General features: G+C 48.1%; 1 protein-coding gene across 7 annotated transcripts in view; it reads right to left on the bottom strand.

Moving 5' to 3' along the window:
- Positions 1–25,609, bottom strand: part of MYO9A (myosin IXA) — a 177,066-nt gene that overhangs the window by 4,088 nt on the left and 147,369 nt on the right. For 2 of the 7 annotated variants that reach the window (XM_069026173.1, XM_069026177.1), the window contains 21 exons: positions 24,318–24,398; positions 23,370–23,480; positions 22,267–22,389; positions 21,613–21,762; positions 21,072–21,382; positions 18,535–20,148; positions 17,100–17,181; positions 16,388–16,603; positions 11,758–11,870; positions 11,193–11,350; positions 10,581–10,804; positions 10,192–10,308; positions 9,520–9,708; positions 8,576–8,623; positions 7,801–7,912; positions 6,861–6,922; positions 4,895–5,087; positions 4,269–4,397; positions 3,835–3,940; positions 3,289–3,420; positions 2,004–2,127 (listed from right to left, as the gene is read on the bottom strand). In XM_069026173.1, coding sequence (XP_068882274.1) covers positions 2,004–2,127; positions 3,289–3,420; positions 3,835–3,940; positions 4,269–4,397; positions 4,895–5,087; positions 6,861–6,922; positions 7,801–7,912; positions 8,576–8,623; positions 9,520–9,708; positions 10,192–10,308; positions 10,581–10,804; positions 11,193–11,350; positions 11,758–11,870; positions 16,388–16,603; positions 17,100–17,181; positions 18,535–20,148; positions 21,072–21,382; positions 21,613–21,762; positions 22,267–22,389; positions 23,370–23,480; positions 24,318–24,398 — 4,395 coding nt within the window. Of the gene's footprint in view, positions 1–2,003; positions 2,128–3,288; positions 3,421–3,834; positions 3,941–4,268; positions 4,398–4,894; positions 5,088–6,860; positions 6,923–7,800; positions 7,913–8,575; positions 8,624–9,519; positions 9,709–10,191; positions 10,309–10,580; positions 10,808–11,192; positions 11,351–11,757; positions 11,871–16,387; positions 16,604–17,099; positions 17,182–18,534; positions 20,149–21,071; positions 21,383–21,612; positions 21,763–22,266; positions 22,390–23,369; positions 23,481–24,317; positions 24,399–25,609 lie in introns of all 7 variants that reach the window. The other 5 variants (XM_069026172.1, XM_069026174.1, XM_069026175.1 and 2 more) reach the window with 5 other exon arrangements.

Genomic DNA, 25,609 nt, shown 5'->3' with positions numbered 1-25,609 from the left:
AGAACTGATGTGACCAGGACTAAGAGAGGTCCATCACTTGCTGCCCTCCCCTGACAACCATCACCCAGAAAGAATCTGTGTCTCCCTGGGGTGGAAGAGCTTGTTGCAGCTCAACTTTCCTCCCCGTATTTAAGCCCTGCATCCCCAGGTCTTCCCGACAACCCATGTGCCCAGAGCAGGTTTTCAGGATAAAGGATCCTCCCTTTTTCCCTTTAAAAGCTGGAATTCCTCCATTTGAGCCCTTTCATCTTTTAACACCATATCTCAGAGATCTGTCTTTGTCAGCAAAGCCGTTCCTGCGCCCTGGTGTTCTTCTGATGACACCTTTCACGTGGGCTCCTGAGCTGAAGCACAGCTCCCTGAATCCTATTAGCCAAAAGCCCCAAGATCCCAAAGATCCCACTGGCTTGTGGACTTAAGCCCCAGAGAAATGCACCAGGGGAGCAGAGCTCGAATTTTGCTCTTCTCCACCTCCTGACACTCAGGGATGTGGAACAATGGGGGGAACCTGAGGGAACTTTCATCCTGCGCCTACTAGGAAAGGAAACAGCCCTATGAGCATTCCCAAAATCCTGCAGGTGCTTTTCTTGCCTGTCACAGCCCCACAGAACTCAAACTCAAGTTGGGATGGAGTTGGGGAATACAGGGCTTGCTGGACTACTCCTCATTCAAACCTGGGTGTCCTGACCTTGTGTTCAGGGTGGTAGTGCTCCTCCTCCAAGAAGGTGGAGGAGACCTTTGAATGCCTCATGGTCTCCAAGGCATCCAAGCTGAGGTTTTTATCCATCATCTTCAGAAACAGCAGTGCTGTGAAAGGAACTTGATGCTGAAACGCATCCTGAGCGAGGAGAAATTGAGGTGAGAAGGGAAGGGATGAATCAAGCAAAGTAAGAAAGAGGGAAGCACAGGATGGAAAAAGAAAATAAAATAGAAAATAAAGTAAGTAGGAAGGGAAAAGGGGTGGGAAGCGGATTTCTGAGGAGCTGCGTGCAGGGATGGCCGAGCGCCAGCCCCAAACTCCTGTGCCCGGGGGACCTGCGGGAGGAACGGCGGCTCCGAGGAGCGGCGGGACCGGACGGGTCACGGACAATGGCCGGTGGGACAGAGCTGGAATGAGCGACGGTGACACACAGCGAGGGTCGCGGCAGCCGCCGCTGATACATACCGGGATTGAACTGCGGGTTATGCTCATAAATCTAACTGCAATTAGTACGGGCTTCTGGATTAGAGAGGAGATGAAAAGGAAAGCAGAAGGTTAGAGTGCACATGCCGCCGCCCCTCCAAAAACCCGCTTTGCTCAGTTTGAGGTTTTTTCAGTTAACTGAGATGAGTGGGGCAGCTCTGCAGCACCAGCTCCACAATCTTGGGCAGCCCCTACTTGGATTTCATCCCCAAAAAGCAGAAGCAATGTGTCCCTGAGGATCACTGGGGGCAGGTCCAAGCAGAGGGCCTGCTCAGCTGCTCAGCCCAAGCCTGTGCCGATGGTGCCGCGCCGAGTCCGTCCCTCTCCCGCAGCCCAACAAGCCAAGCACAAGTGCATCCGCAGCCTGCCGGCCCCCCGCAAGCATGGAAGCTCAATGAGATGGGTTTGAGGCTCCCAAAAAGGCAGTACGGGAGCAGGGAGAGCCTTTGGGTTTAGGTAATGTGACTGAGCACAAAAAATGATGGTCCAGGTCACCCATGGGGTGATGTTGAGCTGGTCAATGAAAGGCTTGACTCAACTCAGGACCAAACAAGCTCAAATGAAGGTGGAAATGCTGATCAGGAACGTCTGAGCAGGAGTGACAACATTTCCGTGGACAGTTCCCACCTCCTCGTGCTTTGGTATGACTCCCTGTGAAGGTGAGGGGCCACCATGGGGCTGAGGGTCCCTGTCCTGGTGGAGATGGTGTGTGAGTTTGCAAGGGGTTTGGGAGGCTGGGATAAGCAGGAGAAGATAAGGTAGGGTGGCTTCAGGGGCAAGGAGAGGACAGGAGGGGACAGAGAGGGCTTTGGCATCTCACCATAGATCTGCGGATCAAGGAGAGGCGGCTCTTGGCTTTGTTCTCTGCAAACTCCAGGCTGTTGATGTCCTTGAGACGAGCCTTGTACTTGTTCATCTGCTCGATGACAATTAATTCCACACAACTAAGGGAGAAAAAACCCAAAAGAAGGCAAAATTGGAGGAGGAAGCCATTTGATCTGAGCTGCTCTGTCTTGTCTTGACTTGTCCTTCAACAGGATTTCCTGGTAGCTTCTCCCTTAGTTCCAGCACATCCTCTCATTTTATTACAAGGAAAGGATTATTTTGAAAATCTGCCCTGATGGAAGAGCATGGGGAAGAAAAGCTCCAGCTGGAAGCCAGAGGGTGGTGAGAATTCTCCTAGGAAGAGTGATCATGGGCTATGGATGGATTGAGGAACAGCCTACAGGTATTAAAGATCGCCAAGGATCCCACCTGGAAAAGGGAGCAGTGGAATACAAACCTGGAGAAGGCTGATCCCAACTCGCATGCAGTAACTCTGCAGCAGCTTGTGTAACTGAGCCGACTGTAATGTTGTCAGGAGGGTATTTGGGGAACAAAATAGTCCTTTCCTTGTAGTAAAACGAGAGGATGTGCAGGAGCTGAAGTGTGAGGGAGAAGCTACAATGAAATCCTGTTTAAGGACAGGTGTTCCTGCCAGCTGGGTCTCCAAACATGTTCTGGTCTTCAACAATTGTAATATTTACTGGAGGTAAAACCATCTCCTTCAGAAGCCCAGCCCCTCACTGGAGGGTTTTCATTATTGTAATTGACTCCAGTATCTATTTTTAAATCTATTTGGTATGAGCCAAACTGAATCTGGTCAAGTGCTTCACTTTTTCACTGTAAAACCTCTGCAATTATGGCAAACACCATAAATAAATCTAAATATATTAATATTGCTGCAGACCAAGCAACTCACTTCAATAAAAAAGCCAAAATTAGGTAAGAATCAAGATTTGCTCGCCGAGAATGAACTACATTAACTATAACACCATGTCAGCACAAGCTCCACCTTTTCCTGCTGAGATGTGCCAGGCAGGAGCAGAAGCTTATCCACTCTTGGAGATCCTCCATCACTTAAAAATCCTCGTTAAACAACTTCTTGGGGATTGAGAGAATTGGAAATACCTTCATGCAGATGCATTTATTTGCATTTAGATGCTATGTGTTTATCACTTCATGCCAAAGCTCTCAATTTTTGAGCCATCTGACCATCCTAGGGGTTACCTAGGATGAATGGTGGTGCAGTGGTGGAGCTGGCTGACCCAGCCCCAGGCTCTTACGTGGTGGTTTTGCTGATGTCCTGAACACTCTGCAGTGGGTCTGTTGTGTCGGGGCAGCGGAGGATGCAGGGAGCAAACACGATGGCCAAGGCGTTGGCTGACATGCGGTTGGTCTCTTCTTGGAGGGCAATCCTGAAAAACAGGGATTAAGTGAGAAGTCGGAGGTGGAGGCACCTCCACTGCACCTCTTGCACATGGTCATGGATGAAGAGAGGAGATGATATTTCCATGGTGCAACCTTGCTTTGAGGGAGAAAGCCAAACCTCAAGACATCTCAGATATTCCCAAGGCAACAACCATCCCTTTCCACCCAAAAACATGTCCCTGCAGTGGTGGGCAGCACCACAGAGCTGTAGGAACACAGCAGAGGTCACTCATCAACTCAACATCCCTTGGAGGAACAGCTCCACAGCCACCTCCTGGAAGACACAGCGCATTCAAAAGCTCTTCCCTGTCCCCTGCCACCTGCCTCTGGCCTCAGCTGTTCCTCTGGGAAGGATGCCTGACCATCCTGCCTTTGCCTAGAGCTGCCCAGGCCCAGCATACCTGACCAGGTGGAAGATGAGGCGCTCCAGGGTGCTGAGGTGGGTGCGGGAGAGCTGGTCGATGACAGAGTACACCCCACGCACCGTCTCCTTCCTCTCCTGGAGGCCTGTGGAGAAACCACTGGCATTTAGGGGCAGCTTCTACTTCTTTGTCCTATTTTACTTCTTAACACTTAATTTTCCTACTTAAAAGATACAACTCTGGGGCTGAAATTAGCTGAACCGTGATGCAAAAGCCACCAAACTGAGACCAAATTGCCTGAGGTTTTGCATAAAAACCCCTTCATAGCCAAAAAATCAGACTTTGAAACCAGGTAAATACAATTTGGCAAAACCAACTGGTTTGGGCCCAAAGAGTGAATCAAAAGTTTGGCACTAAAAGTGGCCACCATTTCCCTCCACCAAGGGAATGGGATAGTGAGGGAGGCTCCTCACCCATCACCCGCAGGAACTCCTCGTAGAGCTCAAAGGTCATGAGGGGGTTGGGCAGATCTCGGAGCCACTGCTTGAACACGCTGGCAATGACGTGGATGTTGTAGTCGTCTAAATTCACATTATCGATGTCTGGGTTTGGCACCAGATGAAGCAAGAAGGAAAAGAACAAGAGACAATGATCAATATGAAGCCCAAGGCTGGACAAGGTGACCTTTAAAGGTCCCTTCCAACCCAAACTGTTCTATGATAAAGTACTCTAAAATAAAAAATGTTTACGTGCCTTTAATGGCAACAAATCCAGCACTCGATTTCAGCTCCACATGGTAAAATTAGAGAAAAATACATTTTCCAGGGTAAATAACTTCAGGTGGGACCAGGATTTCTCTTCTCACTGATTGCTAGGGTGTCAGTAAGGCAGCATTTTCCCTCAAATAGAATGACTTTTTCTCATGGATTGCTCCCAAAAAACCCATGAGTTGGTGACCTGAGTTACGGCCGCTGATGTGAAATCATCCCTTGCACGTCCCAGAGTCAGGAATGCTGAACCATCCCACTCTCCTCCCATCCAACTTTGCCGCTGCAGAGATTTTCCTCCCCAAGTAGGATTTTATCCCGCCTCCTCTCACCTGTATCGAGGCCTTGCCGCAGCTCCTTGATCTTGTTGGTGGATCCCGATTTCCTGTAGATGCCCTCCGTGTACAGCCCGTGCATTTCGATGTAGTTGATGAGCTTCTCCACCAGCAGCGGCACCGCCCGCTCCTCGCTGGTCAGCCGCGACAGCTCCACGCCGAACTGCCGCGGGGAGAGCTCGGGGTCGTGCTGCACGGGAAAAGGGAAAAAGGGATTAAAATCTCTCTGGGAAGCGAGGCTGGTGCAGCTTTGGATCCGATTATTCAGAGTCCTTCAGCTGATCTAGGAGATGTGTGAGTCTAATGAAGAAGGACAGGACAGGACACGGGTCTTGCAGTGCTAACCCCATCTCTGGACATGCACCCTAAGGCAGAAAAGTCTGGATTTTCTTTCTTTAACCACCCCACTGTAGTTATATTCCCAGCCTGGCAGAGCCAACGCAGCTGGGCACGGTCCTCCTCTACATCCTGCCTCTCTGGCACCATCTCCAGGGATGATTTCACCCCCCCAAGATGCACGAAGCAGAACAGGCAAATCTGAATCTTGGGTGTTTAGATCAATTCGAAGCATTGACAGTTAAAAAAAACAGTGAACAAACAAGATGCCAAAAAAAGAACATGAGAAGACCCATCTACACCTGTCAGGAAGGAACCCTTTGCCAGCTGCAAGCGCTCACTGGAGAGCTGATATCTGGCAAATTGAAATGTGGAGAAAGTCCTCCTGCACAGGAGATTCCGGATGGGAAAAGTCAAAGAATCCAATAAAATATTGACATAAATTCTAAGCCCTAGCCAAAGGAAGCTGAGATGCAACTCCACCTTCAGCAAGGCAGTGGCTCCCCTTACAATTACTCCTGCATTTTTCCTTTTCCCACTCAATGTCTTTCATTGATCCTGCAAACCTTAGGAGCAGATGTCCAGAAGGTCCCCATGTTGTTTCTTTCTCATGACTGAGGGTTTGTAGTTCCCTGTCACTGAGAACAACCCTGAAACCACAAATTCACCAAGCACAGAGAAACTGGAGCCTTCCTAGAGAACTTCTGACTGCCCAGTGCAAAGCTACCCATGAAGGCACAGTGAACTTGCTTCCTTGGGTGCAGCACAAAAACTTCCTTGTGCAGAGAAATCACAACAAAGAAGGTGGCTCCGAGAATGTCTGAAAAAATTAATCAGAGATCTCAATGAACCTCCCAGATTTTAGAGCACAAACTCTTATGAGGTGTTCCCAGCTTTTGCAGAAATAGTGCCAGAAGGGGAAAGAGTGCAGCAAAAATTCTATATATATTCAAAATACAAATGGACTCCTGCAGCTTTCTGGGGGCTGTGTATAATGGAGGTTGTTCTCCCCTGAACAGCCTCCCAGGAAGCTGATAAAACTTTCCACTCATTATTATCCTGACTCTATTTCCTTCTTTTGGGCACAAAATAAGCTGTTTTAAAAAAACCCCACCAAATCTTGATGAGTCATTGTTAGCCAGGATGACCTGCTGCACTCATTCCCTGTTCCCCCCAGCCTTAAATCCAGTAAACAATATTTAATTCCCTGCTAAAGAGGGCAGTGAACATCCTCCACCTGCCCTTCTTCGCACAGCTGTGGCAAGCAGGGACCGTTGGCGTGAGAAATAACCTGTATTTCCAAGAATAACCCCACATTTCCAAATCCTTAAAAGCTACAAAGTGAGGGAAATTCCTATTATTCCGTGTGGTTACAAGTCAGGGAATGACACTGCAATATCTGCTGCATGACTGGGCAGATCTACAGTGACTCATCGCTGCGTAATTCCCAAAATACCTACAAAACTCTGGTTGGAGAGACCTCTGGGGATCTCTAGTCCAAGCTCCTGCTCAAAGGAGGGTTATTGCCAGCATTCTATCAAGTTTTGCACCTCCAACAATTTTTATACAAACTTGGGATCACTGTCTCAAGATATTTAATGAAAGCAAAGCAATGAGAGACATTTACCTTTTTGGAGCACTTGGTCGTGGTTTTAAGACAGCACTTCTTGTGACAAGCATATTTACATACTGCAATGGAGAAAAGGAGTGTTTAATTATCCCAAAAGTCACATTGCTGGAGAAATAGGAATTTATATGAATTGAGCAGCTCTCATCAGAACTACCAGGTCAAAAGCATGTTGGATTTACAGTTTCCAGGGGCCAAGTCTGTATTAGATCCACTCAAACAAAAATAATGAAGTCTTCAAAATTAAAGGTGCCATATGTAAGCCCATGAAACATTAAACTCTCCCCCTCCAACAGATCAACTCAGACTATAATCCATGAGTCACTCTGAGCTATCAGACACAGATACCCTCAGAGACTGGAAATGGCACCTCATTTGTATTCTTCCTGCACTGGGCCTGAAATGCTCCAGGGCTGATGCTGCCAACCTAATCACAAAAATGGAGGAGGGATGATGGAAAAGGTTGATCCATCTCTTGGGCTTTTCCAAAAAGAGACGGATCAACCTTCTCCACCATCCCTCTTCCATTTTCCTGATCTCCCCAAAAATTTACATGCCTGAAAGTCAAAAAGGCGAAGCCAAATGAGTTTGTCAAGGTCAGGATCCCCACAGGCATCCTCAGGACACATTTCCATACCTGACTTTACCGTCCTTCCTACCGTGACACTTCAGTGTGTCTGACCTTATGGGATGGCCACACAACCTGATGGGATAGGATGTGTAACACAAAGCTCTACCTGTGCCAGGAAGGACTGCTGGGGTGGACTTACTAGTTGACTTCAGAAACCTTAAGAACTAAGTTCCTAAAGCTCTTCAGGTGTTACAAAAATCAAAATTACTTGAGCATGGGGCTGGAGGAAACAGCAGTGAACACTTCAAAATCCCCAAACTCATCACTGTGATAGAAGCACAAGAAAAGGACCAAAGAAAGGGTGCTTACATTTACAAACAGAAGCCCTGTCCATGATCCAGATCAAGGAGGAGCAATATTCACAATACGTGGGGATGCTGTATTGGGTTGCCTTGAAAATGTGACCATTGTGCTCTTCCACCTGGAGGATAAAGGTTGGGTGGTGAGAAAAGGGAGCTGGTGCTCAGCCTGCTGCAAAATGGGAAGATGAACACAGTCAGCTGTCCAACTTCAGCTCTTACTTGCTTTTATTTGGTATTTTTGTTTCTTTTTCAGCCCAACAACCCCACAGACAATCCAAACCAATATCCATCTTATAGGGGAACTGAACCATCATGGAAGCAGGTTGGAAACTCTTTGACTGAGCTTGGCAGGTCAACTTCTTCATGTTAAGAAGGTTTCCTATGCATCTGTGGCCCCTTTTTTTGGCTCTGCACCTACATCCTCCCTAGTACCATCATATCCCTTAGGAAAACAGGAGATGTAATGTCCTACATGTCTGATCCCAGAGGTGTAAAACACACACTATAAATTTATGCAGAAACCCAGAGCAAGACTTTGTTTTGCTTTCAGCCCTTCTCTAACAACCCTTGACATTACATTTATGTTTTGGCTGATGAGGGATGTGTTTTCAGAGCCAACCCAAGTGATCCTTGATCAAGCAAAGCAGATCCCTCTCAAATGTCTTTCAAACATGTCCTTTCAGGGCTGACATTCAGATCTCAGCCCAGGACATGTCACAAGCTGGTCTATTGTCATTCTGGCCCCAAGGACATTGATTTTTTAATGTGCAGGCTTAACTCACCACATCTGTTTCCTTTTTCCTTCTCTTTTTTCGTTCTGTTTTTGGCACCTGGTGAGGAAAGAGATTTAAGTCAATTTTTGGACAATTTTGCCAGGTAAAGAGTACAGAGGGTTCATATCTAACATTGTCCAGTGCCTTCCAGCACCATTCTCCAGTGCACCTGAAGCCCCAGGAGAGTCACTCTAGAAAACTCTCCTATGGATCACTCCATTTTTGGAATTTCCCTGGACAACTCTTCCCATCTTCATCTTGGAGCTGGGAGTAGCTGCTGCTCCAGCTCTGACCCCACCACCAGCGACCCACGGGGAACATGATGCTCAGCCTGCTCTGAGGAAAACCTGCCTGGAGAGGAGGCTGGACAGGACTCGGAGCAGAAGAGCCAGGAGATGGGATATTTGCACAATAGACACCATCTCCCAAGCCCGGCCTCAGATCCCGTGGTCAGCCTTGCAGACAATATGGAGCAGGAAGTGAGATCAGGTCTGGGACACGGTGCAGGCTCTTACTGCTCTAAGAACCATACCTAGACCTGAGCCACTGCCTCTTCTCCTGCAACCCAACCCATGTGATGTGTGTGGTCACTTGGGAAGTGGTCAGGAGATGTGAGAGGGTGTATCTCTTTCACTGTCCCTCAAAGTTTGAACAAACCCCCCAGAACTAAAGAAGAAGCACCAGGAGCTGCCTTTCCAACCATCCACAGCTGGTTATAGCTCTGACCTGGAGATAACATTTAATCCTTGGCGTTGGCCAAGCCCGGCTCAGCCCAGATGTGATCTGGGCTTGGCTGAGCCCAGTGACACACAACCAGTGAGTCACACCTTGCCTTGTCCAGCTCAGCTTAAAGCAGAGAAGACAACAGAGGGTCCCAGGCGTCTATAGAGGCACAACCCCACAGAAAGACAGTTCCCAAGCCTTCAAGGGAGTTTAAGAAAAGTGCCAAGTACCTTCCCTGCAGTGTAGTCCAGGGGTTTGTACTCTATCATATATTCATCCAGGAAGACTTTGAAGGTATTGACCCAGACTTTAACCGGAGACTCACTCCAGTCCCTCTGCTCAAGCCTCATGGTCTTCTCCAGGATCTGCTCGAATAAGGCGTAGAGGTCCTTGTAGCGGATGCTTTTCCCATCGTCCATCTTTTAAGGAAACAGAAGCAAAAAGAAAAGTGATTTTTATACAGCCCAGCTTTTTCTGGAGACTTTTTCTTCTCCAGACAATTATTTCAGCCTCACCAGCTTCCAGCTGCTTGGGGAAAATCCAAGTATGATGAAGAGAAGAAAAAAGGATCAGACATCTCCATCACTCGCAAAGGTAACACAAAGGTTTCCAGGCACTTTGGGGGGCAAATTGGAGTTTATTGACTTTCTGTCATCTCCACTTTGGCTGGGAGCAAAGCTGTAATGAGGATCAGGAATCTACACCCAATGTATCCTGAGAGCTGGCTCATGAGGAAGAGTTAGTCCAAATTTAGATCATGGGACTGAATGCAAAGGAAGCATCTCCATCCTTCGGGATGAGCAGACCAGCAATGGAGGGCCTGGCAACACCTGTACCAGGATGACTCAGAATATCCTGTTTCTCCTGGAAATGGAAGTCCCACCCATCATCTGGTCGCTTACCGCCAACGCCGAGGAGTAAAAACTGAAGATGTTTTGTCGGAATTCCTTCAGTGCTTTCTTGAACACGACATCCACCAGCGTGTCCTTCTTGCTATCCTCGTTGTCCAGTTCATTCATCTGGGAAAACAAGGGGGTTTTGGCACCCACAGCCCTTTTGCTGCAGCAGAGCTGGCGTGAGATGAAGCAGCACTAAGAAGCAGCTGCTCCACCATGATCACCAGGTGGTTTCTACTGCATGAAAACCAGAAACTTCTCCCAGACCTGCCCTGGCACCCTTAGATGAATTATTAGCATGACTACAGTTGCCCACAGGACCATTTTGACTTTACTGCCTCCATCTGCTCCTGGATCTCTGTGCTGATTTATGGAGCAGTGAAGGCAGCAGTTACCTTTTTCAGGAGAAACTCATCCATGCTCTTCAGGTCGCTGGCGCTGGTTATGATCTGCAGGGAGTCGTTCTGCCACTGCACGGGCTCCAGAGCCACGTTGCTGATCTTGACGCTGCGCTTGCGCTTCACTTTGGGAGAGGGCTCCTTGTTCTCCTTGAACTCCCGCCGGTAGATGCCCGACAGCTCGGGACTCCGCGGGGGCGTCAGGTGATGAGGACCCAACTCTGCTGGTGATAAATGAGAAGAGGGAAAGAGATTGATGAGCAGATGAAAAATAATTGTGACACTGAAACAGGGAGATGGACACCAATAAAGCTGTGGAGGAGAAAAGCACAGTGTAGAACTCACAGGAAGATTAAATGTCATTTCTGCTTTGGTTATTTCCTCCCTCAAGAGAGGAAACATCTGTCCATGTCCAGATGGTGGCTGGAAGGATTAGTGACATGGAATTCCTTGAGATCCATTATGGATCCCACCCTCTAACCTGCTTGCCATCGCTCTGGGTTGACACCATCCATGAATTAAGAGACATGAACCAGCATGGACATATCCCCATTTTCCAACCCAGTTTCTCTCTCCTTACAACTGGTCCCGTGTCCCCCCACCACGTACCTTCGCCAAGCTGCAAGCCAGGAATGGCCTCCCTGCCAGGGGCTTCCTGCTCCGCGTACAGCTCCAGCAGCTCAGACTGGGTAGCGAGCTTCTCCCGGGGGGTCTTCTTCTCGCCCTGCTTTCCCTTCACCCAGAACCTCATCTTGGCTCTTTGAGGCCTGGAAACAAATCATGGAAAGAGGAACTGCCTTCACTAGGAAATGTCCTTCTACCCAAAACTACCCCAATCTCCTGGACCTTCCTGGTGCTTGAGGAGATAAATCCCCACAATTTCTACCAGGGAAACATGGCTACTCGTCCTCAGCAAAGGCGAGAAATTTCAGTTTCGTGGATGGGATTGGGTGGTTTGGGACAGGACGTGTGGCCCATGTCACCAAAACTTAATTGTGCTGTGAGCCAGACACCTCATTTAATTGGGCCTGTCCATAGTCATGTAGGAAAGGTGGGAAGGGTAACTCGTGCTGGCCTTGGCAGCTCCAAAGGAGCCTGGGTGGTTCAACAGGGTGATGGAGAGCAAGAGGGACACAGGAGGGACTTGTCTGCCATCTCCAGCCGTGATTCCTACCTCCCATCTGGAGTCAGACTCTTCTGCGTGGCCGCCAGCTTCCCAATCTCGCCCTGGGACATGGTTTTGTGCAGTTTGGCCTGGCCTTCCCCGGAGGTGAATCGCTGCACAGTCTGTAACGATTCCAAGCACGGAGCATTTAAAAACAAGACAGCTCTTGGGATATCAGATGATTTTTTTTTTTCCCTATCAAAAATCAGCTATTTCATCTCCTACATCTTTATTTCTACTTGCCTACAAGTGAAAACCTACAGTCCTGGTGAGCCCCTAGAGAAATATTTTAATGACTCCTAATAAAGAGAGGCATTTCCCCTGCTCCAACTCTCCAACCAGGTACAACCTTCTTTTTCCTTGAGCAGTTGGTGATGAAAATCAGTTTGCACCAAGCCACGGGTCCTTATTGCTCAGCCTGCACAGCTCTTCCACCATCTTCACCCAGACACTTCAGCTCTCCACCCAGAGTGTCCTGTTAGCCACAAAGAAGTGATTCCCCAAGGGAACCTTCAACCACCTGGGTCTGTCCCAGCAGAGGTTCCTCCTCCAACTCTTGTTGAGCACTTTACAGAAAAAAAGACCAAAGTCTTTGTGCCAAGGACACACCAAAATGAACCCTTTAATGAAGAAAATTTTCAGCTTTAATAGAAAATATCTCCATCTTTGCCACCATTTAATGTGCCCTTGGATAATTTTTAAGGGTGGGATGAATTTTCAATAATTCAGCCTAACATGATCCCATGAAGTAGTCCAGAAGCAGAATTGCCATATTTAAAAAATACAAAAATTTTTGTTCTATTTTCTGATTGCAGCTGTGATTTGGGAGCTGATGGTCAAATACCTCCTGTAGCTTTCCTATCACCTCAATGTCTCAACTGAATGCTCTATGTTTTAAAGCACTTATTTTACTTCTATTAAAAAGATTTTAAATAAAATTCTATAAAAAATAGGCGGTGGGGGGGGGGCACATTTGCCATATTTACTCCTTTTCCATGTTTTATTTCTCCCCCCCGACTAACCTCTCTTCCAGCCAGGAGATGGCAGCATGTAAGGCAAAATTACCACTGGGAAAGTCAGGAACTGCCTAAACCATGAAAGAGATTTTGTTCCTGTCATTCTTACATTTAGGTGATGATCACACAGAAATTGTGGGTGGACACTGGGAAAAAAGCAATTCAAAACCTGTAAAAGTGACTCCATCCAGCCCAAACCTACTACTTGTTTTAAAAATGATCTGTTAAATATTTGCCCCTACAACATGGTTTTGTTCTTGAGTAATTTCAACTTTTTGAGTTTCCAGCTTTTATAAACAAAGACTAAAAGGCATTTTTTGCATGAGATCCTTCTGTCTGAGGTTCTCTGCCAGGAAACTCTGAAGGGAAAGGACAGGAAACCTTCTAAGATGTCAAGATGAGCATTTGCACCAGAAAATCCCCTCCTAGGGAAGACAACAAAGCACCAAGAGGGCAAATGGCAATAACTGGGGCTCTGAAGTTGTCTCCTGGATGAGGAAGGGACCAAGTATTTTTCCTCTGACAGAGCAACCTGTGTTTCACCCACCCACAAGGTAACTATGACCAAGGGGCTCGTCCCAGCAGGCAGCAGTGCTGTGTGCTACATGGAAAAACTTCCTGAAGCTCAGTGAATGCTGCATGGAAGAACTTCCTCAAGCTCCCTCTGAATGGCTTAGGACAAGAGCTCTTCTTTCACTGCTGGCTCTTCAGCTGTGCTTGGGATCAGCTAGTGGCAAGTACTTGGACTCATCTTCGTCAATTCATGGCTTTAGTGTGGAGGGTGGAGCAAAACGACTGGTTCATTATGCAGGTCCCACTCTCTAAGGATGTTTGCAGAGGGTATTTCTGATGTGGTTCCTCTAGCCAAGGCTTTCCACTTATGCAGCTGCTGCAGGAAAGCTCTCCAGGCTTAGGTGCCAAACAAAAGTGGTGTTAACATGTGCTGACCACAGCCAGGAGCTGCTCCTCCCACTTGTGTCTCACTGCAAGGTAGGTTAATTCTTGGCTATTCACCAGCCAAAAAACTTGAATCTTGGTCTTGTCAGGAAGCCCTTAATCCTTAAAGAACCTCGGAGTCAACTGTACCTGCAGCAGCCACCTCAGGTACAGGTGCCCCATGGGCTGCAGATGCTCTGGGTGTTCGATGCTCTGGGACACCCTGGACATGGGCTGGGAGCACTGGATTCCAGTGGGCCTCTACTCACCAGATGGGGAACAATCAGTGACTTGATGGCCAAGAAAAGAACGGGCAAACCAGGCGGTGCAGCTGGTGACCCATCACATGCTCGGCTCCATGGGGCCGCACGTGATCTCTCACTCATCCATCCAGCAGCCTGGGCTGCTGAGCAGGACATGGGAAGAGGCTGTTTTGGAAGGTTGTAGCTGGAGGCAGGAGCTGTATGAAGGAGCTATTCACTGGCACGGGACCCAGCCTGCACATGGCGGTTGCTGGACTCGCCTTCATGTGACCATCACAAGGCACAACCAATGTGTCTGCACAGACATCAGCCTCCTGTGTTTGTACCCAAACCACCCCCACAGGCACCAGTCCAGCTTTATCACAGGCTGCTCCACCATCTGCAACACCCAACTGGGCTCTGCTAATAAATACGAATAAACAGTCCCTAAATCTTGCTACTTGTGATGATCCTGATCCGAAAAAGCCCCAAGCCAAAGGGCTGATCCCAAACCTGCAATACAGAATACAGATGGAAACACTGGACACATTGTCAGGACACATAGATGGAGGGTAGCGCGCAGCACACGATGTCAGGGGTAGCATTGGCCTAGAAAGCAGAACTTAACCACATGAGGGATGAAAGTCCTGAGCACCAGTTAGAACCAGTGCTGGAGAGCAGAGGAGAAGAGGGACACAGCAGAGACAGGAGAGAGATGGCACCTACTGCTACTCGCATGCAGTGAGAGCTGTTAATCCAGGTGAGCAGAGTCCCAAGGAGCACTTCCAAGGAGTGCAGTGACCCAGGATGCTCCCAAGGATGGAGCTTGCCAAGCACCAGCACAGCACTTTTCACACCCCAGGGGGAATGATTTCTACAGCTACAATTCCCCTTTGCATGTGGGCAGCCTCCAGGAGCACAGTGAGGCACTCCAGGTATGGCACGGGGTGCCATGGGTTGGTGGTGAACAAGGTGGTGCTGGGTTTGTGGTTCGACTCAACAATCTTAGAGATCTTTTCTAACCTAAATGTTCCTATGATTCTATGTAAAAAAGTCCATTTTACCACATAAAATTCTCCCTTTCCCAATCCACAAGCGGGGATTTGCACGAAGCTGCAGCCAGGTTATCTCAGTCCATAGAGATGTGTCTTTCAATCAGGTTTTGAGTATTCCTGTCTCAACCCCCCAGCAAATTTATCAAGAGCAGGCCTAAAAATTTATGGAATTTGTAAATCTCTGCCCTCTTTCAGTGAGGAAATTATCCTGGGAAAAATTATCCTTTACAATAAGAGCTGCTAAAAGAAAAGTCATGAAAAGCCCTCCTTGGCCACCTGCTTTTCTAGGAAAAGCAGCTTTTAGGATCGCATGGGATGTTTGCCGGACTCACAGCAATGCTGTGGCACAAAATAAATCACTGGCTTTGGGTTTCATGCTTTTCTTTGGTTTTATACTCACTCCACATCCTGTACTGCAGCTGGAGGAGAGGAACATGGCAGCCCTACCCAACTCTCCACCCAAACTTTCCCAGCAGGAGATGATTCTTGTTTATCCACACTCCTACAGGAACATCTCCACCACCTCAGGGAAAAAATTATGAGCGGGTTGGAATCTGTTGGCCTCTTCCTCTCGGTTTGTGATTTTCCAAAAGCAGCTTATGTGGCTGGGAGATTAAGCCTGAGATGCAAAATCTCCACTGCGCTGGCTTATGTCGGACCTGCCAAGGGATACTCGTCACTGTGCTTGGAAAAACCACTCAGGTTGGTTGTCTTTGTTTTAAACCCACCATTTCACCCTCACTATGTTTTCATTGCCCAATTTCCATGGTTTTGCTTTCTCTGAGCTGCTGTCTGCCAGCATCACTCTGATAACTGAGGACCGAATAATCATCGGATATTGTGGCTAAGGATAAAAAATCAGAAGTAAATGAAGGTGCACAATTTATATCATTTTGTGGTCTGTTGCTTTTTGGACAATATTTACTTTTGGTTTTGTTACAGATGTGTGTAGACCATTTTTAGATCAAAAGGTTCCAAGGGGAGGATTGAGGTTAAAGCCCCCAAAACAGGTAGTTGTGCAATACAAGTTGTAATGCTCCAGGAAACTGTGGGAACTGTGGTGGACATCTATCAATCCAGGAGCAAGAAACAGAGTTTGGATGGAGCTCTGAGCACCCTGGTCTAGTGGAAGGCATCCCTGTCCATGGTAGGGGTTTGGAATTAGATGAGATTTAAAGTCCCTTCCAATCCAAACCATTCTGTGATTCTGTGATTCCACAGTGTTGCCTCTGTTTCTGCTGCATTCGCCAAATTTACCCATCTACAGCATCCTTGGGAGTGGGAGAAGAAGCGGTGGAGGGATCAGTGCAGCTAAGGTTAGCAAAGAAAGGCTCCCGCAGCTCCGCTCGCTCCCTCAGTTTCATTTCCCCGCCACGTTGGACACAATTACCATTTCGGAGTCACTGTAACAGGCCTGCCCCAGGCGGGCTGCAGGCACCGCCTCGGCGTGAGGAGGGTGCTCAGAGGAGAGAAGGAACTCAAAACTGCCATCGTAATCCTCTTCCTCCGTATCCCCCTCCCCATCAGCAAAAGTACCTCTAGTCAAGAAATCGGAGCGCGTCCGCGCCATGCGGGCTTTCTTTTTATGGCTCGGTCTGGGCACCTGCTTGACCAAAGGATAAAACAAAACAAAACAAAACGAAAAGAAGGGTTTTAAAGTAAAAAGGAGACTCTAGCCACGTAGCCTTAAGACATCTCTGAGTGACGCCGCACCCCACAGAGGGGATGCACTATTATGTCTAGTGACAACAGCAAAGGACCAGGAAGAACAAAAACCAAGACAGGACGGTGGAAATGGACAATCATGGGTGTTACTCAAACGGACGTTAAACCAAACCAGGACAAGACGGTGTTGGACAGTGTTTGCCATCAGGATCACAGGATCCTTTTATCCAGAGCTGCTACAAATTATTCCTACAGGGCTTTTTATTTTAAGAGAAGGTGTGGAGGTTACCATGCTATCATATCCCCCTTCCCTATCCATGTCTAGCAGCCCTTGCACTTCAGAGTTCACTTCATTGAAGCTTTTGAGGGAAAACTGGCAGATTAAGTTATTTTCCGCCTTTTTGATGGAAAGAGAAAATAAACAAGTCACAACTCACCTCGCCTCTGCCAGACCCCGGCATCTTAAACGGCTTCCGTGCTAGTTCACCTTTGGAAAGGCACTGATGATTTGCCTCTCTGCTGAAACACAACAGAACAGAGATCTTTCATCCTCTCCCAAAAGCCTTCCCACCATGCCAGCCCAGCTCCCAGGAGCACACAGTCCAAGCAGTGAAGACCAAACTGCAAGTCTGAGGTCGTCGGGTTTCGGAATTGCTTGCAATTCTTCAGGATTGGACTTAATACCACAAGACAAGAAGAGAAAACATTCTGCCTGTCAACTTTATCCAGCAAGGTGGTTATGGATTGTACCTTTGTACTTTGGGATTCTTAAATGTGACTATTCTGCTGCAGAGCAGAAATTAAAATACAGCAATTCTTAATGTTTTTTCCTCCCTGTTGCTTGTTCGTGTTGCTCATGAACCAGGAAAAGAAATTTTAAACAGGAACCTTCTCTCATCACAAATGGCACAAAACCCACAAGACTACGAAATTTGGAGGTACTTTGAGTTACCAACAGTCATTCACTGGGAGCTTTTGCCTTGGAAAGGGTACAGCAGGAGTTAGGACGGGGGTGGTTTATGTCCTTTTTAAGCTACATGGCCAAAAACACCCCCAAATTAGGCAAGGCACTTTAAGAAACACAACAGTGGGAGCAAACGTTGCCCCAAGACCTTGCTGCCATCTCCAGATCCTGGAGCAGCCCAAGGTGAAGCAACGTGATGGAGCTGAGCAACTGCTAAGCCCATTACAGGTGTAGTTAATTACATATGAGAGTGATACGGTCTCCCAAGCGCCTTCACTCCCAAACTCTCTCTGGAGAGATGGTGTTTTTTCATCTGCAATGGCCAGAGTGTCCACATGGCTTTGCTGGATGTATTAATTATATGGTAAACAAGGAAAATCCTGGAATTTTTTTCCTCATTGAGTAATTTCTATTCCAACCACCCAAAAATCCTAGGAAACTTACTCATCATCTTTCACCTTGAGAAATAAACTCCTAGCACCGTTCATGTAGGGTAAATAAAACCAGTATTGAGCCTGTTCATTGACTCCCTTCACCTGCTAATGTCCGTGACTATCTCCCCTGGATTATATAATGTTATGAGACAGAGAAATCATATTCCAGGTCTTTTTCCTTTCCCTCTGGCCTCCTTGTTGCTAGAAGATCAAGAATGTGCTGTTTAACTATGGGGTTTGTGCAGACTCCAGAAACAACGTTCTGAACCCTTTGTCTAAAAAGGTCCCTAGCAGAAGAAAGAACCTGCGGAGACAGCCTATGGAGACAGCCTATGGAGAAAGCATAGGGGAAAGCCTATGGAGAAAGCATAGGGGAAAGCCTAGGAGAAAGCCTATGGAGACAGCCTATGGAGACAGCCATGGAGACAGACTATGGAGAAAGCCTAGGAGAAAGCCCACCATCTCTTTACTCACTGGAGGCCGAAGGGATTGTCTTTTGGCGTGAAGAACATGGAGCTTGCCCTCGTCTCCTCAGTGCCCTGGTTGGGCATCCGAGGTTGCCGGAGGCGCTCCGTCCTTGAGAAATGGCTGCCCGGATGGTCCTTGGGGTCCAGAGCTGGTTTGGAATGGCAGCGGGGTTCCAGGCCTTCTCTTCGCTCCACGAACATGCTGACAGGTCGGTCTTTGGGAGCACTGTGGGCTGGAGAGCTTGCCCTGGTCCCAACAGTGAGACCCTTGATGTCCACTGCTGAGGTTGGAGCCATGCCAGGGGTGGGGCTGTGCTCCCCTCTGCTCTGGGGGTGCAGGATGAGGACTGACTGAGGCCGGCTGTCTGCTTTTTTGGCTGGTTTGAGGGAGGGGTCCTTCACTCTGCTCTGCTCTGTCCTCTGCAAAGCCTCTACCCTCCCTTGCTGCTCGAAGGCTTTGCGCTGCCTCTCTAGAATTTCCTTCTGCTGGCGGATCTGCTCCATCATCTCCCTCTCATTTTGCAGCTGAAGCTGCTTTTGGCGTTCTTCCTTCTCCACGTTCAGCTTTTCCAGTCTCTTGATGACAGAATCTGGAGAAAGGGCCCGTGCTGCTGTCCCTGTCCCACGTTCCTCTCTCTTGGTAGAGGGTTTCTCCTCTCCCTCTTCTTCTCCCAAGGCTTTGCTCTGGTCTGGCTCAGAGTCCTTCCTGACCTCAGAGAATGTAACTGTCCTCTCCTCTCTTTCCACTGCTTTATTCCTCAGGTTATTCTCCACCAGCTTCACCTTCACATTGTCTTGTGGTGGAACATAGAAAGTCGGGAGGTTGCTGGAAAGGAGGGTTTCTCTTGGGTGAGCCTTTATAACATTCTGGGGGTCACCAACCCCACGTTCCTTCCTGGTGAGGTTATCAGGCAGCTCCGCGTCTGCTGGGGTCTGTCTGCAGCCTGGCAAATCGCTGCTCCCATCCTTCTCCTGCAGCTGGGCCTGGGGACTGCTGGGCAGGGAGTCCATGGAGAACGACTGCGTGTCGTGCTCGTCCAAGACTAAGGAAACAAGTTTAGTACTTGGGGTATCTTCACAGCTTAACAACTCAAAGCTCCCTTGAGAGCTCTCGCTCTCCGGGGTTCCCTGAGGGGAATGCAACGCCTCGGACACCAGCTCGGTGGACCAGCGCTGCTCTTCCGAAGGCGACAGCCCGCCCGTGGAGCGCACCTTGAGCAGCTCCAAGCTGAATTTCGCCTGTTCCAGTTCCCGCATCCTCCGGCTTTCCCTCTTTGCACGAACCACTTTTTTCTGGTTGAGATCCTCCAGCGACTTGGGCCTCTCTCTCACGACGACCTCCTCCTCGGTGTCCATCCCACTCTGGCTGCTGGCTCTCTCATGCCTTTTGTACAGGGAAGTATCCAGTGGGTCCATGTGATTCACCCGATTATTCTCCATCAGCGATTTATGTTGTTCTACAGCTCTCACTCGCTCTTCAAATGAGCCGTCCTCCCACTTAGATGGGTCAGAGCCCTTAATTTCCAAAACATCATCTGCTTCCAGTCCATCCTCTTCTCTACCTGCCAGGCCATTCTCCAGCTGCATCTCTTTTAATTGCTGCTCTTTCAAAGCTCTAAACCTGGAAGAAAGCAGAAAACCAGGATATTCAGCCCTATGCCCACTCAGGACCCTTTAAGGCACTGCACCAGTGGTTTCTTATCACCACCACCACCATCACCTCACCACCACCAGCATCTCAAGCAACCCTCCTTGCACATCTGGTGCAAGGCAAGGCGAGGCACATTTGGTTTTAAACCTTCTCCTCCTTTGCCATCTCTACTACCACCCAAGGGCTGCCCCAACGCACCTGAAAGCTCCCCTTGTGCCGACAGCAGTGGGTCCAGCCTCCATCCCTGGTCTAGCTCCTTCATAAGCTGTCGGAGCCAGAAAAGCTTAACCTATCACACCCCCTTGGCGTCTCCATCTTCGCCATCCTGCCCAGGCTGCGTCTGGAACAACTAGCAGGGACTTGTGCCCAGCACCTAGAGCTCTTTGCAGCTCCCAAATGTTCCACGCTACGTTAAGATGCTCCACACCTTGCAGGCAGCCCCTCTGGAGAGTGAATCGTGACTTGCTCCGTGGCCAGTGCGCAAAGGCATGGCTGGAAAGTCTGTGCCCTCCACAGCGGCTGGCTCCAGTATCCCTTGTCCTTGTGAGCCAGCACAGCAACCAGATTGATGAGGCAATCTGAGCTAAAAATAGGCTACTTAAACTGGTGCTGCTGCCAAGAGGAAAAAAACCCCTTGCGAGTATTTACGGCCTTGGCTTTGCACTGCCTACGTGCTCCAACCTGAAATAGGCTCTGCTTATTCCAAGAGCAGGACATGCAGCTAAATTGTTCGAAAGCGTGGGCAAACGAAGGACCAGGGCAGGTCGGGAGAGGGTCATGGATGCCACCAGGGAACACTGCCCTGCGTAAGTCACTGTAGTGCCCTGATTCACACCAACCACCTCCCTCCCCTGCGAGCACCCCCAAAAAACACCCGAGGCCAACGGCGTTACCTTTGCCGTGCCAAGTACCCCCGGCACGCCGCCTGCAGGCACACGGCTCTGCTCCTGCGGGCTGCGTACGCCTGCCGGGTGCGGTGTCCCCGCCAGGCCGCCTGGATGCTGGTGGCCGCGGCGTGCCGGCGCCTGGCGTGCTCCCGCCAGCAGCTCTGGATGAGATGGGCTGCAAACTGCATCTGCAGGAACCTTCGCCGCTCCACGAAGCCTCGCCAGTGGGTCTGCAGGATGACAGCGGCTTTGCTGAGGACCAGAGGGTCTGGGGATGGTGTGCCTTTTTTTCGGCTCTGGTAGCTACGCCAAAATCTCTGCGAACACAGCAGGGGGTTCCTCGTAACGGGTGTTGTGTGAAGATGGGATAGCACCTGCCTTCATGCACCCTGTCCAGCTCCCCCCCATTCCCAACCTGTTATGGCAGTAGGAGTCAAATCCTGACTGCAAGCTCCTTCCTTGGAAAGGAGACCTGATTTTACCCACGGGCTCTGTCTGTAGGATTTGGGGATGGTAATTTGCTCTGGAATCCAGCAGCAGCACCCACCTGTATGCTGATGGCCGCGTGCCGCAGGCTCAGGAACTGCCTCCTGCAGAGCAGGCTGCGGAACCAGCGCTGCAGCAGTGTGATCCTCCGCAGCACCTCCTGGTGCAGCAGGTCCTGCAGAAGCTGCCGCTCCCGTTCCTTCATGAAAACCTGGCCAAAACAACCCAAAAAACCCACAAGCATGGAAAGCTTCCCAGACCACGAGTCAAATGATTTAATTCTCCTGGTTGCTGTGTCCTGGATGCTCCCAGGAAAGTTGAGGAGTTGAATTTTGTGAAGGCACCTCTAACAGGTTGCAGCAGTTTCACAACAGCCTGTGACTGTCTAAGCTCTGAATTACAGAGTCTCTGCTTTCCCATCAGGGGAGGCAAAATGAGAACCATTGTATCAAGCTAAGTCTACACACACACAGAGTTTTTTGGAGGACGTGAGTTTTTTCAGGCTGCCTCATTACAACAAATAACAAAACAGTATTATTCCTTACTCTTTTATGTTAATAATGTTTTAAGTTTCATTTAAATCACTGATTTTTGGCAAACAGAGGAAAACCAGCTTCATTAATTAAAACCATATATAGATATTAATTTACCAGACAGAAATACAGGCAAATGTTATATCTCTGTCTTAAAGGCTGAGCTGAGGATGAACATTTACCATTGTTCTTCCAACTTGGTAATTGTCTGGATCAAGTTTTATCTTCCGGAAGAAATCGTGGATATTGTGCTTAGACGGGCTGATCCCTTGTGGCAAAAGGACATGGAAATGGTTCACAAAATCCTGAGAAGGAAAAGAAAAGGAACACCAAGATTTGGTTAGTTGGGTCCTGCTGCTTCTTTCTCCCATAAATAACAGATTTGCTCCACCGGCCACATGAAACGGGATCTCTGGAGTGAGCAGAAGAACAGATAACATTTTATGCACTGGGGAACACCAAGTTTCATCCATCATTTGTGGTTTGATGGGAAACACATCAAAGCAGGGAGCCAGCAAGGTTCAAATGTTTTTCAGCATGGGAGGAGAGGTTCTGCAGGAGCCACAGAGTCATCCCGAGCAAAAAAACGCTGCAAATCCCCAGCAAGGGCCACTACGGAAGGCGAATACCAACATCTGCAAAACATCTCTGAGATGCTCCAGCCGTTACTGCTGTGAGGATTCAAAGAGTGAAGGAGGTACAAGAGGAGAGATCCTCCCAAGCAAGGTTGGGATCCTTGCTCCTGGTAAAAAAAAACACTGAGCATTTTTCTTTTTCTAAACAGCTGCTGTGCAGGACACGATGTCTGCCCCAAAGCAGCTGCAAGCAGGAAGCCAATCGGCACCAGCAAAGCATGAAAGGATTGACATGTGCACAAAACCTGGCAAACACATGGAAAAGAAGAAAACAGGAAAAGCTGGCTAACTCCAGCGGTTCAGAGGATGCCGACCACCCTCCTGATGGGACACAGCTCACACTGACACGATAAGGCAAACAGTACTCCCAGTAATTCCAGATGCAGAAGAGAACGTGCAGATCAGACACTTCCAAAAGGGAGTCCCTGTCGCAAAAAAAAAATACTGGTTTTGTTCAAAAATCATGGTGCAGGGGGCTCGCAGCCCTCCCTGAGGTCTAGAGTGGCTCATAGGCAAAGAACAGCCTGTTACATCCACTGCCTTCCAGGAGCTAGAAATTAACTACCCTGATAAAAAACGAGCCAGCAGCACTCAGACAGCGGTGCTAAGGATGCTAAAGGTGATGGCAGACAAAGCCTGTTGTACTCAACCTGGAAGGAGTATTTGCAGCTGTATCCTGACTGGCGAATGCGCACGGTCTCCAGCATCCCCGTGTAGCGCAGCTGCCGCAGCACCAGGCTGTCGCTGAACCGCAGGGGCAGCTGGAAGGGGAAAACCAGACCAAGGATGAGCAAGAATTTCCTTTCACTGAAGCTTTTAAGTGCGTGGACGGGTAAAGGGTTCAGCAGACGTAGCACATCTGCATGACACACACGGCAGGGAGGGAATGTGGGTCCCCAGGAACCACACTAATCCCACTGGGATTGAATCCTGTTTGCTTCTGAGACTTTCAAACAGCTAACTAGATAAATAAAGCCATGAAAAAGATTTTTTTGGATTTGAGTTGAATAAGACCTCCCAAGGGCACAGTTAATGGGTGAGATTGCGAGCAACCAAATAATCTCCCAGGCAAGAATGCCTGGGCAAAACTCTGAAGGATTAATCCACAAAGCAGCCCTACATTTCAAACTGAGGGTCCTCAGTCCATGACACAATTATATAAAGTCAAATTCAAGAAATATGAGCCAGTGTGATCAATGTAGTTTATTCTAAAAGTATCTGCTTTTACTTATGGAAACTTTATTTTAAGGAAGCTTTAGGCTCAGATCCAGCACAAGTGAATTCACTGTTCTATAAATCTCTCTTATGGCTGGTCAGGAGCTTCAAAGTTTGGAGTCAAGTTCATTTATTAAAGCCAATATATTTTTCATATAAATTAAAATAATATATTTCCATATATGTGTTTCTACAAGTATGAGAAGAGCCCGTGCAGTTTATCAAGAGCAGCACTCGAGTGATAAATCCATGCTTCCCCTTGCTCAAATCTTCTACATCCAGCTCCATCTGAGGCTTTGTTTCCTATCTAACTGCCTGCAAAAATGGACAGAAGAGTCCCAAGCTGATTTCCAGCAGGACCACTTTCACAGGATGGGATTTACCTTCTCGGCGTTGGATCGGATGCACTTGACAAAATACGGCTCTGCTTGGCCAAGGGTCTCCATCAGTTTGTTGAGGGATGCCTGCAACAGAGGAGACAAAGGGAAGGGAGAGGAGACCACAGTGGATAATGAAAATCCAAATGCTTAGATCATAAACCAGTATAAATTGGAATTAATTATGAGTAAATGAGGCACATGTGAAATTATTTCCCTAAATGAGTGTTTTAGCACAAGAAACTTGGCTGATTTTGTCTTTGCCCCCAACAAAGAAACCAAAGATGAATATAATTGCTGGGCTGGATTTTCAGATCTCTGGCTCCCTTGGAGCCCAAACTCCTATCCCACTCCATACCACAAGCCTCTTCCAGCCATGAATGAAAGCTCCAAGACAAGAATTTATACCTGGCACCAAACAACCACTGATGTTTTTTAGACACAAATCAAATTTGCCTTTACCAAAAGTGACTCCAGGCAGGATCTAAACCTGATTTTTAATCGTCAAAATGTTACTGTTGACCTAAAAATAATTTTTTTTAAATGGCAGTTTTGCCAAAGGAAAATGGGGAATTCACAATAATTTCTGAAGCCTGCAACCCTGAACACTTCAGAGGCTGTTTCTAGAGAAGAGCTCCAATGTTGGCACGTTCCTGACTGAAGGCTCACTGAGAATAAAGGGATTTCCTGGTTCCATTTTTCTATTTCTCCTGATTTATTCATCACCATTAAAAGCCTCTCCCATAAAAATGAATTTACATTAGCATCACTCTACAGCCAGCTGCTCCAGTGGGATGTCATGCTGAGTTATCCCTTCACCTTGCAAACCTTTGACTTTTTGGGATGAATCACAAGCTCTTGGAATAAAACCAGGCTGAATACCAGAGTGTGCCGAGTCCATTGGTGCTGGCCAGGCTCCTCAGCCACATTTTTTTTGTTGTGTCCTATAAATACTTTGGGCATCTCTAATTGCTGAGCACATCACAAACGTGGCATTGGTAACATGATCCAGAGTTGATTAGTCCTGATTTTAATAGAGTTTAAAACTCAGTCGTGTAAAGGATATTCTGCCACATTCACTATAAGCAGAGTTATACATTTTGGAATACAGGAGTTAATAAACTGGCGTGGTACTACAAAGAAGTGTTTTGCCCACAGATCTGCTCACAGGAAGCCTTTTTTCCTTCTGATAATTTCAAAGACATCTTTATTGGGAAGCCTTTCATGTTCAGAAAAATTCATCCACATTCAGGGTTTTGGAAGGAGCAAGGGATGGAACCCAGGCACATGTGATGCAG

This window comes from Aphelocoma coerulescens, chromosome 10 (genome assembly GCF_041296385.1).
Source record: "Aphelocoma coerulescens isolate FSJ_1873_10779 chromosome 10, UR_Acoe_1.0, whole genome shotgun sequence".
Taxonomy (NCBI): Eukaryota; Metazoa; Chordata; class Aves; order Passeriformes; family Corvidae; genus Aphelocoma; species Aphelocoma coerulescens.
The sequence above is the reverse complement of the archived record's forward strand: the minus strand, read 5'-3'. Positions and strand labels throughout refer to the sequence as shown.